This window comes from Miscanthus floridulus, chromosome 1 (genome assembly GCF_019320115.1).
Source record: "Miscanthus floridulus cultivar M001 chromosome 1, ASM1932011v1, whole genome shotgun sequence".
NCBI lineage: Eukaryota > Viridiplantae > Streptophyta > Magnoliopsida > Poales > Poaceae > Miscanthus > Miscanthus floridulus.
Window position 1 is genome coordinate 26336704 of NC_089580.1, and position 19758 is coordinate 26356461.

Here is a 19758-nt window from a genome sequence, read left to right on the forward strand (position 1 = left end):
GGAAACGTGGAATCGAGTTGCCCAGCCTGCCACTAACATAGCTACTTCTTTTAGAGGTAAGTATATCTATTTCTTTTAGAGGTAAGTGTCTATTCTCATCAATAATGACACGTCTATCGTCATCACTTTTTTAAAGTCAGGATTTCTTGGTATAGTTCTATAGACCTCCATAATCGTAGCGTGTACCCGTATGTGAGGGAGAGTTTTTTGTGATGCTACTAATGTTAGCCATGACAATCGTTGTCTATTTACATTTTTTTCTGACTGAGAAACAATCATTGTCTATTTACTGATCAGTGCTAGTTTTTTTTTTGAGAGAACTGATCAGTGCTAGCTAGATGGACTGGACTTCAACACGGTATGTCTACAGACGATTTCTGATCAGCCCATGGGCCGTGAGGTAAAAAATAACCCTAGCGGCCTAAGATAACCACCACCAAAGCTAACGGCAAGTACCCTGTAGCCCTGTACCCCCTAACCCCGCGATCTCCAACTTGTTCTTCTTCCGCTGCAAGATAGCAGCAGCACAGGCGAGGATCCCGAGTCCCGAGCCGTGAAGCCTGCTACCGTTCTCTTCTTTCGGGCTCGTTTAGTTGGGCGAAGTTTAGGATTTTTGGTACCGTTGCATTTTTGTTTTTATTTAGCAATTAGTATTTAATCATAGACTAATTAGGTTTAAAATGTTTGTCTCGTGGTTTTCAACTAAACTGTGTAATTAGTTTTTTTTTTATATTTAATGCTCCATACACGTATCGCAATATTCGATGTGTAGCACTTTTTTTTGAAAAGTTTTTGAACTAAACGAGGCCTCTCCGGCAAGCCGCGGCGGTCGTTGCCCCCTCATAATCTACTCGCCGCCTCCTTGCCTTCGCCGATTCGATTAGTAGGTTGATACAGAGGGGAGCCGCGAGGGGACGGAGATGCCGACGCTGACGAAACTGCACAGCATGGAGGAGGCTGCCCTCCACAACACGCCCGACGACTGCTGGGTCGTCGTCGACGGCAAGGTAGCGCCACTGTATCGCCCTCTCATCCGCCATTTTCTGTAGATAGGTATGTAGGTATGAAGTGATAGGTAGAGATGTAAACGCGTGGGAGGGGAGAGTGAGAACATACTGTTCGAGTTCCGATGCGATTTCTCTCGCAACGTGTTCGATGGAATGCCTGGGAGGCCTTTGCTATCGTGTGCGGCTTGTTGTGCACGTACTCTTGCCAATACAATACTAGCGGCACTCTGGTTGTGAGGTAGGGAGATTGGGAGGGCGTGGTAGACTAGCTAGTAGATTGATTGTGCTGTCTCAGAATTTCCTCCAGTTCCTCACTAATTGCCAGCACAGTTGCATCAATTGAAGCTTCAGGTCAAGTAGAATTGAGATATGTTGCACTGATCTTATCGCTACATAAACTCACTGTCTGCTAGTCAATGCGATGCAGATTTATGACATGTGGTATTATTAGTTTCTTTATGGTTTGTATGACTCGGTGTCATTCTGTCTGAAGGTAAGGATGCTACAGAAGAATTTGATGATGCAGGGCACAGCAAGAGTGCCAAGGAGCTAATGCAGGACTACTTCATTGGAGAGTTGGACCCAACTCCTGAGACTCCTGAGATGGAGGTTTTCAGGAAGGAACAGGACACGGGATTTGCCAGCAAGGTTATGGACAAAGTCGTGCAGTACTGGGCAATCCCAGCAGCTGTAATTGGGATATCAGCTGTTGTTGCCATATTGTATGCGCGAAGGAAGTGAAAGTTGATGTGCCGAGCTTGGGCAGATGATCCTTTTTAGAGGGATCAACCCATGGTGCATGGACGGATATATGCACTCCTATCCAGAACCAAAATATACTATGATGTTCGATTCTTATACACTTTAAAGGCAAACATTTGCCTGATTGATGGCACTATTTTGTCGAAATGACATCAATTGATGGATTTATTACTCTTGGAACCAACCGTAATGCTTTCATGCGTAAATGTGTTCCATTCCACCTTTGATGCTTTTGAATGTCATGGATTGGCATTCAATCTTCTACTTTTATCTCAACTGAATTTCGTGTTATCTGTTATTTTGCATTATTCAAAAGGTGTGAAGCCAAATTGCCGGAGATTTATTGGAAGCTTTATTTATCTACTGCTTGTTAAATATCAACAGTCATCACATCTGCACAATTATTTCTTCCATTTTATTGCCTTACTTAATAAACTGTCTAAATCTTGAATAAGGTGCAGATGGTTGGGCTGTAGATTTCAGAAGGTTAGCCGGTCCCTCTTTTGATCATTCTGTTCTTTCATTGCAAGTATTTCACCATCGCCTGTTAAGATCTGGTGAAGTTTCTCATCTATCTTGAGTAACCTGGAAGGGTGCACTTGGATGGATGGCATTGCTTAAAGGGGTAGCAAAAGCCAACATGTGGAAGGTGAGGATTGAGGGTAATGAGCTTCAAGGTGGGGTTTGCTTTGAACTAACCAGCCAACAAACCAAAAGCTACGGGCGAACCATCAGCCCATCCTTAGACTGCACTACATCTATGGTTTCTTATGGATATATATACCAGGCCATGGGTGGCATATGCCCTGTTCTGAGCTCCGAGGCTTCAGAGCATCAGCACCATGAAGGCCTGGGTTTTTTCTTCGTGGTGGATGGTTAGGAACCATTTGTTCCTGCATCCAATCGAAGGTAAGTTGCTTCTATGAATTCGTTTGTTGTTTTTATGATGTAGTTGCAGTAATATAGTATTCGTTGTTATGGTTCTGTTTTTAGTTTAAATGGAGCTAGTTGCTTTGGTTTGATCAATTATTGAATCTGCCGTTCTGTACTTACCTCCAGACTACAGCTTTAGTATCAAATGTAAAAATCTGTGATCTAGTTTCATTGAAGTTTACATCTGTGATCTAGTTTCATTGAAGGATATATGCTGTGTGCTTTATAAAAAAGAATCAAATTATGTAGCACCCATCCGCACATTTTCCAACGAGGCAGTAGCCCACAACAATCAGGAAAACATCCCTTTGCCCTTCTCAGAGGCTCAGCCGTAAGCTATTACTCCCTCCGGTCCATTTTATCTGGCGCACATGTATATTAAGATTCAAACTTTAAAAACTTTGACCAATAATTAGACTAATAATTTTAACTATTATAATACAAACTTTATATGATTTGATTCATAAAGAATTATACTATCCAATGATTATAAGTTTATAAGCATAAATATAAAGCAAATGAATGATCCAAGTGTAATCTATGAGACCGTGTCATTCTAACTTAGGCCAGATAAAATGGACCAGATGGAGTATTATGTGACAACACGCGACCAATTAGGCTCCTAGAGTTCTTGAGCCAGCTAGGATTTATGTCGTATCCTTATTCCAAGGTTAATGACAGATTTATAATCTTAATTGATGCTGCAAGGCAACGTTTGTTTCTCTGTAACCTGATTATTATGTTCTTATTGCGGTTTGTGGTTTCCAGTTGCACATAAACGAGTGCTGCACTCATTCTTGTTCTATGTTCTTGAGTAATGTAATTTTGGTTCAGTGAACAGTGAACGCTTGTAGCTTAGCAATTTAGCTCAAGATAGCAAAATGTATCAAGATGCCAGAACTTAGTTATCTCAATCACCATTGTCTCTTCTATTCGACCAATGTTTAAAACTTATCAGGGAAGCCTTGCATTTACTATAAGAGGAGCAGTCATATAATCCAATGAAAAATTCTGGGTTTGCTATAAAATACAAAAGGTGCAACTGTAATTACCTAATTTGCAGTAACTAAGTTCACCAAAGTGCTGTAGGGCTGCTATATACCAAACAAGAAATACATTTTGGCCCTTTAACTTGTAAAAACACACACACACATATCAACTTTTTCTTGGCATCGCCTCATCTCTTCTGTGCAACCATGGAATTGAATGAACAAATGACCTGTTGCAGTGCACCTCATGGAATCCGACATCAACTTGAAGCTTGCTAAACCTCTTGATCCCACTCATCATGCATAAGCCAACAGAGCAGCCAAGGCAACCCAGAATACCAAGAGTGGGAGTGTCAATGGTTTTGTTAGAGGGCTTGCATTCGGCAGCCATGGATAATTTTCAGGAGATGGCATGACACAATTATCACCATTGAAGTACACCCGGCGTGGGAAGGCCCATCCCTTTTCGAAGGTGAAAGTCCGGGAGTCCTTGCGGAGAAGCAGTTCTGATTGCACATTTCCAAGTTTGCCGGCTTGCATCAGCAAATCATTGTAGAATTTTACACCCCAGAACATTGCCGTATCATCTGAAATGGGACAGACAAACTACATCAGAAGAGGTAGGGAGGTAGGTTGGTTTATTTTTATTCATTTCTACAAGGAAGACAAGTTTACTTACTTATGCCACCCCCATATGGAGTAAGTGGTTTGTAGTTGAAGCTGAACAACTGAGTGATATTATCAAAGTTTGGATGCTGAGCTACTAAGTTCCACTGCGTGTAATTCATGCGGAAGTTGAAGTTTGTGATAGTGACTTTCACTCTCCAGTATTCCTTGTAGTTGAGCTTCACATGCCAGTGGATTCTTATCGGGCACATGTGTGAAGTGCATTGTACAAGAGGCTGGCCAGTCCATTTGCCAGGACCATCAATTGCAGCTTGTAGATTAGGTGAATCCTCACTGCGAAATGCAATAAAATTCATTAGAAACTTTACAGATAAAAAATAGAACCCTAATATGACATGAATTAAGAGTAAAAAGAAGATAAACTCACTTCACACAGTTTGACCCACTTGGGTTCTGGCAGCCACATGAGCATGTTGGGCAGTTCACGATTGTGTCATTATAAAACGATGAGAGAGATACACAGCAGGATGGAGTCTTCTGAGCAAGAAATTGGGAATATGTGCAGGTCACATTCCATGTCACTGCAGATAAAGAATGTCTCTGTTAAGAACCCTCTCTGCTATAAAATCTAGACAAACTGCAACTTGTATGGAATTCTTCCTAGGACTATCTGCGATTAGAATATATTACTTTGAGAAGAACAAACAAAAAAGAAAGAAAGAAAAGAGACTGCATTTTTTTGAGCCTAGTAGTAACTTATTGTCAACAAATATCAATTAGCATTCCTCCTTTGTGAACAAATTCCTCTTGTTAGATTGTTTTCATTTTTACTAACCTGGCAAGTAAGGTAACCTGAAATTTTGGAATCATGATCAAGGAATAGGAAGACAAGTTAGGAAGCGGTATAGGGAGAAGAAGAAGGACCTACACATGGTTTTTATTGACTTGGAGAAGGTTTATGATAAAATACCAAGGAATGTTATGTGGTGGGCTTTGGACAAACATAAAGTCCCAACGAAGTACGTCGGGCTCATTAAGGACATATACAACAATGTTGTGACTAGTGTTCAAACAAGTGATGAAGACACGGATGACTTCTCGATTAGGATAGGACTACATCAAGGGTCAGCTTTGAGCCCTTATCTATTTGCCTTAGTGATGGATGAGGTCACAAGAGACATACAAGGGGACATCCCTTGGTGTATGCTTTTCGCGGACGATGTAGTGCTAGTTGATGAAAGTCGGACATAAATGAATCAGAAACTGAAGTTATGGCGGGAGACTTTGGAGTCCAAAGGTTTTAGACTCAGTAGAACTAAAACTGAGTATATGAGATGTGACTTCGGCACTACTACTCGGGAGGAGGAAGATATTAGTTTGGAAGGTCACGTAGTGTCTAGGAAATATACCTTTCGATATTTAGGATCAATGCTACAGAGAAACGGGGATATTGATGAAGATGTTAGCCATATAATCAAAGCAGGGTGGATGAAGTGGCGCCAAGCATCTGGTGTCCTATGTGACAAAAGGGTACCATAGAAGCTAAAAGGCAAGTTTTATAGGACGACGATTAGACCTGCTATGTTGTATGGTGCAGAATGTTGGCCTACGAAAAGACGACATGTTCAACAGATAAGTGTCGCGGAAATACGTATGTTGCGTTGGATTTGCGGTCATACAAGAAGGGATCGAGTTCGGAACGATGATATACGTGATAGATTAGGGGTAGCACCAATTGAAGAAAAGCTTGCCTAACACCGGTTGAGATGGTTTGGACATGTCCAACGGAGACCTCCAGAGGCACTGGTGCGTAGTGGAATCCCAAACCAGGATAGTAACGTGAAGAGAGGCAGAGGAAGACCAAAGTTGATTTGGACAGAGGCAATAAAAGAAGACTTGAAAGGATGGAATATACCTAAAGACTTAGCCTTAGATAGGAGTGCTTGGAAAATAGCTATTCACATGTCTGAACCTTGATTGCTTCTGCTGGGTTTCAACTCTAGTCTACCCCAACTTGCTAGGGACTTAAAGGCTTTGTTGTTGTTGTTGATCAAGGAATAGGAACACACTGAATAATATGATGTAGCTGTACCTCATCTCCAGAACATACATAAGCAACTGATAGCAAGTAAAATGCAAAAGTTCAGTATATGGGCAACTTACTTAGAGCTTGGGTTACCCTGCGCCCATCCGCGCTCCAAAACTTCGTCGGCCTGCCAACAATGGCACGCCCACATGTGTACCCAGGGCCTGGAGTTTTAAGAGTGAAGTTCTTTGGCACCTTAACAGTTTTATTGGTAGTTCCAGCAAGACCAACACTGATCTGGAAGGAGGAAACAGCATTTGCTGGGTCCTGGTTAAAGGTATTTATAACTCCTGCCTTGCAGCAATTGGCAATTTGCATGTTGTATGGAGTGCCTGGAAGCAAATCGACAATTGTTGGTTCTTTCTTGCAGCAGTGGGGGGTGTTGCCCTTGAACTTTGAGCAGTCACCCTGTTCAGTGGTCTGAGCCCCAACCATTGACCATATAACCTCCTTCTTTGCCCATGTCCACCCAAGCTGCCAACCAGGTGCGCCGATGTGCCGAAATTGTTGATAATTATACATTGTGACAACAGCCTGCAGGAGGTATTTTATGGGAAATCAGTAACCATGTATGCATAGCATGCTTCTGACATAAATTTGGGATGCTGTTCTTGTTGTCTGTGATGTATGTTTCTAGTTCAGCCATTGGCCATGTTACATAACTTATATTGTACAGGTCAAACTGGGTTATTCAATAGAATGGACCAGGGCCTACTAGGCTGGAGATGAAAGAGATACAGCTGTTGGAGTGGGCATTCTACTTACGACGTATCCATCAGGAGTCCACTGCATAATATCCCATTTTATAGTGATGTTGCCGTTTGGATCCAGCGAATCATAAGCCTCTGCAGAGAGCAAACACAGGGTCCACATCAAACACAGATCCCAGTTATAGAAGGATGTATAATGAATTCACACAATATATGAAGTCAATGTTACATTCCAGGTCCACTTTCGAAGATCCACACACACGCTCTGAGTTTGCCACTGGATCCCTTAATGGTGAACTACAATAAAAAGTAACTAGATCCCTTAATGGTGAACTACAATTAAGTAAGATCTTGGACAGCTTCTTCACTTCCAGAACAGATCTACTACCAAGGAGCTCGGTATGCAGCAGTTCGCGACAGGTTGAGCAGACAGTGGCACTGGTTAATAAGCCTGAGATGGCAGCTCCATTTATAGTTGCAGGAAGCTAAGTCTACTGAATTGGATTCATAGTTGAGGCAAGCTCGAAAGATCAAGCTGAATTGGAGTGCAGTGGGGTCAAAACTAGAAGCCACCGATGCTGCACTGGAGCCACCGACACTGACAGTACCAACCAAACGGGGGCCGCATTTGTCAGCGCGCAACGGAAGCGCCCGTAGCGAAAGCATCCTCGCAGCTCTCCGAGCTCCGTTGCATCAGGCGCAACGGCGATCGGGCGGCGGATCTAACCAGCTCACGAAATCGAGCACAAGCAGGACAGGCATAGAGAGACGGATGAAGAGAAGTGCCGAACCTGTGGTAGTCGGCGCGGAGAGGAGCAGCGCGGCCGCGAGCAGCACGGCAGCACAGCACGCGACGGATCTGCCGCCCGCCGCCATTCTTCCTTCCTACCCGCTGCCTAACCGACACACGCGGTCTCCCACCGACAGATAGATACAGAGCCGCGCCCGCCCGCCCGTCTAGGCGTCTACCCGCCGATCTTGCTCCGGACTGTGGCGGCGACGGTTGCGGCCGCGGGGGAATGGGGCGCAGTGGGGAGGAGGTCGGAGATCTGGGGCGGTGGGGAGTGGGACTTAAAGCATGTGCGGCAGGCAGCGGCCGCGTCTCGCCTCCCCTCCCCTGTTTTTACTGCGGCGGCGGCACGACACTCCCTCACTCTGCTCCGCAGCGCTGCTTCCTTCCGCGCCTCGTGCGGGAGTGGGGTTATATCGGGGACGGTTTCTTGCCGCGAGGGAGTACATGTGACGCCTCAACCTCCGGCGTGCATTTACGGGAATGCCCCTGATCACACACAGCTGTTGGTGATGTTCGCTTAGCGACAACCGGACAAGGACGGGTGATTAACGGTAGTCAAAACTGAAAATCTAGCCCTGTTGTGCAGCTACTATGGGCAGGGATAGGTGATTAACGGTAAGTGACGACTGAAAATCACACATGACTGCTTTTAAATTAGTCTGCATGACATTTTTTTTGAAAACCATCACATCACCATCATTTGAAAAAAAAGGTTCCGGAATTACACATACATACCATAAATTTTATATAGCATAACATAGTTACCTGAGTTACAATAGGTGCTGGTTTAGTTTCAAAAACTTTCCCAAAAAGTACTATAGTAGCCATCACATCGGATCTTGCGATACGTGCATGGAGCATTAAATGTAGACGAAAAAAAACTAATTGCACAGTTTGGTTGGAAATTGCGAAACGAATGTTTTAAGCCTAATTAGTTCATGATTGAACAATAATTGTCAAATAAAAACAAAAATGCTACGGTAGCCAAATTCCCAAAATTCGCGAACTAAACACAGCCTAGCTAGGTTATTGCCAACAGTAAATCCTCTGTTGATCAAAAGCATTTGGACTAGTCGCAATTGGATTTAACGAGAGCTAAGTGAATGAGTGGCATCTCAAAAGTACATGGGTTGTTTTTTTTATTTTTGAAAATTGAGTAAATTTTTTCGATATAATGGGATATGTATATGCACGGAGTATTGATATTCCATATTCGTGGAGTGTCCAACGCCGAGACATAAGTTTTGTGAAGTGTACACGTTTGATAGGGGTTCAAACCCTTAGTTTAAATATATGAGTCCTTAAATCTAGCAAAACTCAGGAGTAAAGAGGCTAAGAAGAGCTGTCATCGTTGGTTACTCCGAAACAAAATTCCAAATGTTTAAATTAGTCTACATGACATTATTTTTTGAAAACCCATCATATCACCATCACGTGACGAGTGTTGTTAGTAAGCTGCAGCCAGCTGCAGCCAGCGAGTCCCAGTCACCAGGGGCAAAACTGGAACGATCAATCAGTGGCAAGCTTTACCAAAGCTCCGTTCGTTTCGTTGGAAAAAATAAGTCAAAACATTATTCCAGTTAATTTGTTTTGAGAGAAAAATATTATTCCAACTAAAAAATAAACTAAAAAAACAGATTATAATAGAAGGGAACATGCCCTTGGTTTAAGAAACGAGTAAATGACCGAGGGCGATGACCCATGCGGAGAGGCTAAACGCACACATGCGAGCCGACAAGGCAGAGAATAAAGAAACGCGGGACGACAGAGCCCTTCCTCCCTCTTTCTGTCGGTGGGGGTGCCAAAAGAAGAAGAAAAACGAGCACCTCCAGTGCTGCACTGATCGATCACCAGCGACGCACCACGCAAATTGCAGGCTGAGTGAGACGAGGCGAGCGCGTGAGCCCGGTGCATCAACCAACGCTGTAGACCCCATCGCCATCGCGACGGTAGGTGCTGCAACCTGGACATACCAACAACCCGTGGCGACCATGCGAGACATTAACAACAATTTGATTTTTTTTACTTTATTTTTATTCTTTAATTAATCATCGGTATCGGCATCAAGATCTCCAGCTGTATGTAGTCTATGGAGCAGCTCTAACAACCTCCCTCCATCCCTCGGTCCTAACGGGAGCGAGAAACGAGTGCAGCTTGTAGTAGCTGGGAAACTGATGCATGGTGGGTGGGGCCTGCATGTCAGTGAGTGGAAAGGATTGCTGGTGGACAGGTTACCTTGGTTGTTTAAACGTCTGCATGGCTGAATGTATCAGGAGATGATAGCCTGTGCATGGCCATCAGGCCATGGCCTTTATGTAGGGAGGCAATTAGTTTATAATTATATACTGGTTTCTCGAGGAAAAATTAGATCATGATTGAAGGGCTCGTGTCCAGTAAAACTGAAAAACAATAGAATTCTCTTAGCAATTCCCAGCACCAAATTTATTTTTATTTCCTGCGGCGAAGGTTCGGGAGCGAGACAATAGTTCAATGGCTAAAAGAGTGAGTGAATTCAATTGTGTACCATCCCTGGATGGTAGAGGCTAGAATTTTGTTCTCTTATCTCAAAGAAAAGAGTGAGTGAATTAAGGGTTTGCTTGGTTGACTACCAAAAATTGACAGGCCCAAGATTTGGCAAGAAAAAATTGCCAAAACTAAGGCAAGAACATTTGCCATAATTTTGACATGGTAATTGTGAGATATTGACAAATTTTGGTAGCCAACCAAATGAATGTCAAATTTTGGCTCACCCAAGTTTTAGTAAACCAAAATTTGGACTTCAATCAATCAGGCCCTAACATCGGTGATTTTCATGTACCAGCGGTAAGAGAGAAACACACCGAATATATAACTTCCGTTTGTCACCGGTACTTGCTGGATATAAAATAATTCAATGTATTAAACGCTCAATGATTCAGGACAAGAGAATGAGTTCCATACATTGTCTGTGGACGTTCTTTTTTCCAATATAGAATTAATTCTGTCCAACCGTACCCAATAGGTTCTTCTTTTCTCTGAACGAAGGTCACCTTTACCTGAGAAACCAGCCAACCACAGAGGCACCGTTGTGATGAGCATGGAACATATTGACCATGAAGGGAAGTGATGATGGGACTGGGATGCACCATTACTACGTACGCAAGCACGTGCGTGAATACTGAATTTGAATGCACACGTCGGTGTATATTTTTGGGTAATTTGTCCTGTATTTTAAGTAGAGGAAAACTTGACAGGTTTAATAACTCGTACGGTCGTACTACTTGAAATAAAGCAATCAGCAATTCTTCAGTGTGGGAAAACGCTAACAGAATAACACCATATTGTTTGTGTGACACAAGTAACACCGACAGAAAAAAAATTTGGCAACAGTGCGTTCCAAAGATCCTAGCACAATTTTGGTAACACGGCTGCCATTCTCACCATCATGATGTGAATTCAACTGTTCGCGAGGCTACCTCAGGAACTTCGGTAAATTCGTACTTATCTGTTACGTAGACGTAAGCTTCCTATTGGAAATAGTTGTTCCCCCCAAGATTAGAACTAGTAGTATTAACTTTACCAATACCAACAAGCTTGCTAATCAGCTAATCAGTGGTTGTTGCCTCTCTCATCTTTCAGAGGAGCTAACCGGCATTTCACGTCACGCCAAAGGAAAAGAGTACGTGACAAAGACCACACGGCCACATGGGCCATTCGGCAGAAACAAGCGAGCGGGCTTCCCAACTGAGCCCAATAACGACCACTCACGCGTTTCGGCCCAATACGGGGTATCAATGGTGTCATTGTTCTAACCAAACAAATTCACATCATTTTAACTGGGTACCTGATGAACGCATCGCTTATTCAACTCGTCGCAATTCATAATCATAAAAAAAAATCATAAGCAGGCAGAAGCAGCCCTTTGGCCTAAATACGTACAAACGGTCTTAGTTACCAAAAGTGGAGCACCAAGCCAGCTGCCCGTGTGACATTTATTCTGTGGAAATGGCAATCAATCGTAATCACCCAGATCGACGGTTCTTTCATTCGTTACAGCCTTACTAGTGTTGCATTGGCAACGATGGGTAATTTTCAGGAGCTGGCATGACACAGTTATCACCATTAAAGTACACCCGGCGTGGGAAGGCCCATCCCTTTTCGAAGATGAAAGTCTTGGAATCTTTACGGAGGAGGAGCTCTGATTGCACCGTCCCAAGCTTACCCTCTTGCATCAGCACATCGTTGTAGGACTTCACACCCCAGAACATTGCCGTGTCATCTGAAATGGGACCAGAAAACAACATCAGAGATTCAGAGAGAGGGAGACTCCATTTCCCCATATGTCACCCCCATATGTAAAGAGACGAAAGTTTACTCACTTATGTCACCCCCATATGGAGTAAGTGGTTTGTAGTTGAGACCAAACAACTGAGTGATGTTATCAAAGTTTGGATGCTGAACAATTAGGTTCCACTCCGTGTAGTTCATTCGGAAGTTGAGGTTTGTGATGGTGATCTTCACTCTCCAATAGTGCTTGCTGTTCTGCTTCACATGCCAGTTGATTTTTACGAGGCACATGTGGGAAGTGCACTCCACAAGAGGCTGGCCACTCCATTTGCCGGGATCACCGATAGCAGATCGTAGGCGAGGTGAACCCTTGCTGTCAAATAAACCAGGCTTATTACAATGTATATATGCAGGGGAAATAGCTAGATCAATGGAATCCTAACATGAAGAATGTTACTCACTTCACACAGTTTGACCCACTTGGGTTTTCGCAGTCACAAGAGCATGTTGGGCAGTCCACAATAGTGTCGTTATAAGACGATGACAAAGACACACAACAGGATGGAGCCTTCTGAGCAAGAAATTGGGAATACGTGCAGGTCACATTCCATGTCGCTGCAGAAATCAAACGACATTTTATTAAACCTAGCAGTAGCTTATCCTCGACAACAATAAATAAATTCTATGTGAACAAATCTCTCTTGCATTTTAACTATACTGACAAGTAATGTAACCTTATATTTTGAAAACATGATTAAGAAATAGGGGCATGTTGAATAATACAATGATTTTAGCTCGTAACTTATTTTCAGCAAACCTTATCAAAGAGAACTGATAGCAAGCAAAATGTAAGGCTCGTTGTGCAACTGCTTACTTAGAGCTTGGGTACACCTACGCCCATCCGCGGAGAAAAACCTAGAAGGCTTGCCAACAATAGCACGCCCACAGGTGTAACCGGGGCCAGGAGTCCTAAGAGTGAAGTTCTTCGGCACCTTGACGGTCTTAGTGGTAGTCCCAGCAAGACCTACACTGAGCTGGAAGGAGGAAGCAGCATTTGCTGGGTCCTGACTAAATGTACTTATTACTCCTGATTTGCAGCAATTGGCGATTTGCATGTTGTATGGTGTGCCTGGAAGTAAATCAACGACCACAGGATCTTTCTTGCAACTGTGGGGAATGTTGCCTTTGAAATGTGAGCAGTCACCCTGTTCGGTGGTCTGAGCCCCAACCATTGACCATATAACCTCCTTCTCTGCCCATGTCCACCCAAACTGCCATCCGGGTGGCCCAATGTGCCGAAATTGTTGGTAATTGTACATTGTGACAACAGCCTGCATGAGACATTTTACAGGAAATGATAAGCATGGTATATGATTCTTGTTATATATATGTAACGTGTATGTTCCTACTTCTGAAATTAGTAGTGCTGCATGATTTGCACTGTACAAATAGGACTGGCCTATTCAATTGGAAAGATTAGCCAATGTTACTAGATTGAACTTGAAGACGAAAGGGATATAGCTCTTGATGGTGCTACTTACGACATATCCGTCAGGAGTCCATAGCATAATATCCCATTTTATAGTGATGTTGCCGTCTGGATCTAGAGAATCATAAGCCTCTGCAAAGCAAATAAAACAAAAAGGGCACCCATCAAAGAATGATCGCAGATTTTGAACCATAATGAAATGGCACAATGAGTTTGGTTTTAAGCACCAAGTTCAAGTTGCCCCACCAAAATTTGTTAACGGACAATTCTAAGATATGATCAAAGCCTTGATAAGAGATTGCTATCTGGATTGTAATCACAAATTTTGATTTGACATTAAATTGATGATAAGCCGTAAATAGTTCTCCCAATGACATGTGGACTCCGACATGCTATTTGTTAGTACTCCATATGTATCCGTTGTACGCCATTTTAGCTTTGTCTTAATTAAACTTCTCTAAGTTTGACTAAGTTTATTTAAAATTTCGCAAATCTATAACATCAAATAAAACATAAAATTCATTAGATACACCATGTAATATATTTTGATAGTGAGTTAATATTTTTCTATATAGAACTGCTCTGGTACTCCTCTTTCTAAAAATCGCACAGATCTCAAAGCTGTTCATTCTAACACAATCCTAACTCATCTCTCCCGATCACTTCGTGCTTTATTCGGTACCCGTACGTACTTCTGTTTCTTATACGCAGGCAGCCGGCGGCCATGTAGTCTAAAAAAAAGGCCGGCGGCCATGTATAGCTAGCCACAACCAGTACCAGGCAAAATGGTTCAATAGAAAAAAAAAAATAGCCAACGGAATGGAAAGGCGCCGGCGACGCAATGGTGCCGTTGGAGCTCCTCTCCTAGCAAGAACCGAACAGCTCCTCATACACTAAACAAATTGGTCCAGGGATGGAGGTGACTGCCGTTGTGGATGACCATCGAGGAGGGAGATAGAGGTGCTGCCGTGGTCATAGTGTGTAGGTGCGCTCAGCAGGCGGCAATTTTAATCCGACGAATGTCGGGCTCAACCCTCCGACTCCGCACAGTAGCCCCCAGAGCTTCTCGTGGGTTTCGAATCGCGTCTCCGCCGCCGCCCTCACCTCCCGGCCTGCCGGCCATCTCCTTCTCCGGCGGGCCGCTCCCTCCAGTTCCTGAACTGTGCGCCATGAGGAGCAGAGAGCCGCGGCCGTCCCCGACTATCGCATCACGGTGGAGCGCTCGCCGACTCGGGTTCCGAGTGGCGAAGTCCAGGAGCTCGCTGCTCTGCGCCTCTGCCTCGCGTCCGGCCAAAGCGGCCCTGTCATCGACTGCCCTACCGCCTCTGATGGTGTAGTGATGTTGTCTTTTGCATTCGCCTTCGCCTGCCAAGAGTTCCGCTGCCGTCGTCATCTGCCGACGACAGGAAGCAATGATGCCGCGCCGCCATCTCCGTTCCCAGAATCCTTTGCCGCAGATCTGCGGCCTCAAGATCGATTTAGGCGGCGTGGATTTGACAAAAGTATGGCTGGCTTGTTGCGTGCAAGAGGGCTCGATGGCCGTAGCCGTCCATGTGAGGCGAGATGCAGATGACGAGCGAGCTGTCCGGCGTATGGACTGCGGCTGTGCGAAGCTCCGTGGAAGAAGTCCGAGGCCAGGCATTTACCCAAATGGACATTTTAGCGATGAAAGAAAATAAGGCTGTATTCTAGTGCACAAGATATTATAATCGGAAGCTAATTACTGGTGAATAAAGTTACAAAGCCACCAAACAGGGCCGAAGGTGAAGTCTAGATTGGATTTGGTTAGGACACTGCTCGGCGAGGACAACCATGGAGCACCGCCGCCGGCTGCCTGCACATGAGGAAACGGAACACAGACGGGAACAAAAAGGGCGTGTTTGATAGGGTGGCCCGACGGCCTGGCTGCGCTCTTAGGCTACAGTGCTCGTGTTGGGTGTTGCTGGCCCAGTCCAGGAGTATGAGCCGCACGGACTTAAAGCATCTTGGGCCAGGCCCTGGAAAAACGAAATCCCCCTTCGTTTTTTCACAGGCTGGCTCCTCCGAGCGTTCCGTGTGGACCAATACGATTATCGTCCTCTCCCTTCCCTCACCTTCGGCTGCTACTGTACCGCGGCTTGCTCCTCGCCACCGCACTCTCCTCCCCTTCCCTCACCATCTGGCTACGCTTTGACTGCGCTCCAAACACCTGGGTCTGCGATCCTGATCTTGCCCCATTCGGTTAAGCTTTGACTGCGCTCCGAACACCTGGACCTGCGACCCCGATCTCGCCCCATCAGGATCCGCGAGCACCGCCTTGTCGCCTCGCATGATCCCTAAACTAACAAACTAACTGACTCAGCTACGCGGGCTGCACCAAAGCGAGGATCCGCGAGCACCGCCTTGTTGCCTCGCCTAATCCCTAAACTAATGAACTAATTGCCTCGCCCGATCCCACGGTGCGCACCGACGCTAGGATCCGCGAGCACCGTCTCATCCGATTCCCACGCCTAACCGCCTCGGCTGCACAACGACATCTTGGTTAATAAACTCCGTCTCAACTAAAAAACACGCACACACGCCCGCTAACAAAACACCCTAGACGGTTCCGCCCGAACCGCCCGGGGGCTCGAGGGCTACACCCGCAGGTGCACTCGCGCGCACCCGTCGACAAAACAACAACCTCCCCCGCTGGCGACACGGGAAAGCCCCCTAGACGATTCTGCCCGAACCGCCCGGGGGCTACACCCGTGGGTGCGCTCGCGCGCACCTACCGTCAAAGCAAAAACCCCCCAGACGATTCTGCCCGAATCGCTCGGGGGCTCCTGTCGAGTTCATAAACCCGGGGTCCCTCGAAGACCGGCTTCCCCGCAAAGGCCCACCCCAAGCAGACAACGCGCAACTCATGGGCCGACCCAAATACCTGAGCGACAGGGCGGGGGAGTGATTCAATCTCCGACCAGAAGATCAGGTCGAGGAGGAACAACGCCCGTTTTCCAACTCCGGCCCACCTCTCCGACTGGAGCGCTTGCTTCGGTCGCCAGCCCGCCTCCAGACAACCTCTTCGATCGGAAGGCCTGGCCCAAAACACCGCTTCCGACTCCGACCCCGCACTCTCCTACCGGGGATACACCTAGCCCCTGCTCACCGCTCTTCTTCGACTGGCACGATCAGAGCCGACTGGGATCAACCGACCGGGGACGCTCGCTCGGTAGGGACCAGGAGACGTGCGGAGAAAAGCAAGGCGAGACGCGCAAGTCAAACCACGGTACCAGGGACCGTACCCTGCACGGAATAGTACTCTCCAATCGCCCTGACACAAACAGTATTGTAGGCGTCGATATTTCCCTCTATAGTATTGTGGCCACCATTGACTCCCATACGTTATGGCTCCCCCACATGTCTCTAGGCATCGATAGTGTTGTGGGCGCCGGAATTACCATACAGAGCGAACATGGTGAAAACCCCTCACATGCCTCTAGGCATCAACAGTATAGCAGATACCGACATCTTCCATACCCGAACAAAACGACGTAACCTCCCACATGCATCTGACATTCTATAATGACATCAACAGTGTTGTGGGCGCCTACCATTATCTTGTACCCGTCGACGTGGGCAACAAGGCTTAGAAGCATTCGTACTCTCTCCCTCTCACCTGTAAGGCCACCCCCTTCATCTATAAAAGGGGATGCGCTCTCTCCTAATAGACCAAGTTGATTCAAGTCCCTTTAGATTCATTAGATCGATCAAGTTCACTAGATCACAACCACAGAACCGCCAGGTTCGGACCTCAAGCACATGTTTGAACACTCAGCTCATAGCGGAGCTCCTGTCGCTCTCGGCCCTTCCGACCGGAGCCGACCGGACCTCTTGTACACCCCATCTTTCTCCTTCTCGTCTGTAACCCCACTGCAGACTTCGAGCACCTGGGCTCAGGAATAAAGTCACCGACCGACTCAAACTGGACGTAGGGCACGTTGCCTAAACCAGTATAAACCATGCGTCATTAAGTGTTAGGCCACCTCCGATCACAACGTACGGCAAAACTACAAATATTTACGTGTTAATCACTTTCTGCACCGACACATGGGCAGCCGGAGGTTCCTCTCGCATGCGACTGAGCTCGTCGCCCCCTTCCTCCTGTCTTGAATTTTGTCGTGGGATCGAGTTCTGCTCGTGTTCCTAGCTGCCATCCATGGTGTCCCAGCCGGCGCCTAGCAGGTGCCCGATGGAATGCCAACAAGAGGAGTGTAACATCACCCTATTCTAGATGCAAGGTGATTGTATCCCTCTTTACATCCTAGCAAACACAATCCCAACTCGGCCTGGCTCAATTAGAACATGAGAACCAAACAAGCGAGGTTGTATCATTGAAGCGGGCCTTAAGCTGGCCACAGCCAGGCCAGCCGGCCAGGCTGGGCAGACCAAGGTAGCAAACACGCCCAAAAAGATCAGGAGAGATAAGTTACGGCCGCATTTGGGCTGGGCACGGGTTGGGTTTAGATGGATCAGACCCATTCGAGGCCCAGGTAGAAAAAAGGTTAGGGAAGCATTTAATAATTATTAATTAAATAGGCAGCTTTGAGATCTGTGCAATTTTGAACAGAGGAGTATTGGAGCAGTTCTATTTTCAACAAACCTAATTAAAATTAGAGAAATTTGAAATAGAAAAGAAAAACTAAAAACAACTTACAATTTAGAATAGATGGAGTAACAGTATAGCATAAAGTAAGTTAACTTGGATCTTGAATATTAGATCTAGTCACAAGGAGTATATTTTAAAAAGGTTTGGTGATTAGATGTCTTGTTTAAAGAAATATTGTCGTCTAAAGCATGTTGAACAAACCAATAAAGAAAATGCAACCGACACCAGATTGCCACATCATTACATCAACAGATGATGGGACTGAATCTTGACAAAGTCTTGGCTAGCGCTTTTATTTGCCGCCAAAGGTTTGCACTGTGTGTGAGTTGGCAAGACTACTTTAGCATGACAGTCCAAAGTCCAAACACTGTCCAAAATTAAGTGGTTAGTACAAAAAAAGAGAGAGAGGGTAAGGGTCTTGACGGCATCAAACCATGCGGCAATCGAATTCCAGTTTTCTTCGAACTACTCCCGGATCCATTTGGATTAAATTATTGCAGTTAACGATCGTAACTAATTAACACTTAACAGATTTCTCATCAAGGAGCTCGGCATGATTCAGGAGAGAGTGGCACACTGGCACTTCTCCCGGCCTGTTGCCGTAAGGTACGTACGCGACTGAACTGGAGCAGTTCTGGGAGGCCCGCTCCATGCGTGCGCTTCTCCCTATTGTCGTAAGCTCGCTACGCGACTGAACCTGAACTAGAGCTATCGGCACCGCCACCGACCGTACCAAAGCAAACGTGGCTGCATTGGCCAACACGCAACGGAAAAGTACCGGAGCACGAGCAGAACAAGAGCGAATAAGAGGAGGGGGGAGACTGGAGAGGAGAACGAGCCGAACCTGTGGCGTCCGGTGCGGAGATCAGCAGCGCCGCGGCGAGCAGCACGGCGGCGCAGTAAGTGACGGCCGGTCTGCTGCCCGTCGCCATTCTCCCTCCCCTCAGGCCTCAGCGGCGCGCAACCTGCCTGTGCCTAGCTAGTTAAGCTCCCCGGCTCCCAGCTACGTACAGATGCGTATCTATCCCGCGGGGTATAGTAGCTGGCGAGTGTGGACTGTGGAGGACGAGCGAACAGGCTACGTACGTTTATACTAGATAGCACAGCAGACGTCGATCAGTCAATTGCACCAGGCGCCTATAGTTGACCCTCAGCACCCATAATTGCCTGTCACGCGTCATTGACTACAGTTCTCGCGCATCGACCAGCAGACGGGCCGGAGCACGCGTACCTCGCGTCAGTCATCAGGAAGAGCGTGCGTAACGATCAGTCATTCACGGGCAAGCTTCAGCCTTTGCGAGTTGGTTTAAACAAATGGCATAGGGAATCGTGGGAGATCGCAGAGGATAATCGTGGGAATAAAGAAACGCGTCGCAGGACGAGTAGTGGAGAGTAGATCCGACGACAACGGCTCTGGTCGATCAGATGCGCCCGCGCAATTATGAAGCTCGAAACGACGACGACGGAGA

The 19758-nt window shown here is 46.0% G+C and overlaps 2 protein-coding genes across 2 annotated transcripts; both read right to left on the minus strand.

Annotated features, from left to right (window-relative positions):
- Positions 1 to 3696: 3696 nt before the first annotated feature.
- LOC136465445 (COBRA-like protein 3) lies at positions 3697 to 8305 on the minus strand. The gene is made up of 6 exons (XM_066464191.1): positions 7906 to 8305; positions 7170 to 7249; positions 6482 to 6938; positions 4746 to 4899; positions 4371 to 4651; positions 3697 to 4278 (listed from the first exon to the last, which is right to left on the minus strand). The coding sequence occupies exons 1-6, from the start codon at positions 7988 to 7990 to the stop codon at positions 3989 to 3991; spliced, it is 1347 nt and encodes a 448-aa protein (XP_066320288.1). The 5' UTR covers positions 7991 to 8305; the 3' UTR covers positions 3697 to 3988.
- Positions 8306 to 10592: 2287 nt separating this feature from the next.
- On the minus strand, positions 10593 to 19326 carry LOC136465533 (COBRA-like protein 3). The gene is made up of 6 exons (XM_066464243.1): positions 19134 to 19326; positions 13715 to 13794; positions 13048 to 13504; positions 12635 to 12788; positions 12266 to 12546; positions 10593 to 12165 (listed from the first exon to the last, which is right to left on the minus strand). The coding sequence occupies exons 1-6, from the start codon at positions 19219 to 19221 to the stop codon at positions 11948 to 11950; spliced, it is 1278 nt and encodes a 425-aa protein (XP_066320340.1). The 5' UTR covers positions 19222 to 19326; the 3' UTR covers positions 10593 to 11947.
- Positions 19327 to 19758: the final 432 nt, after the last annotated feature.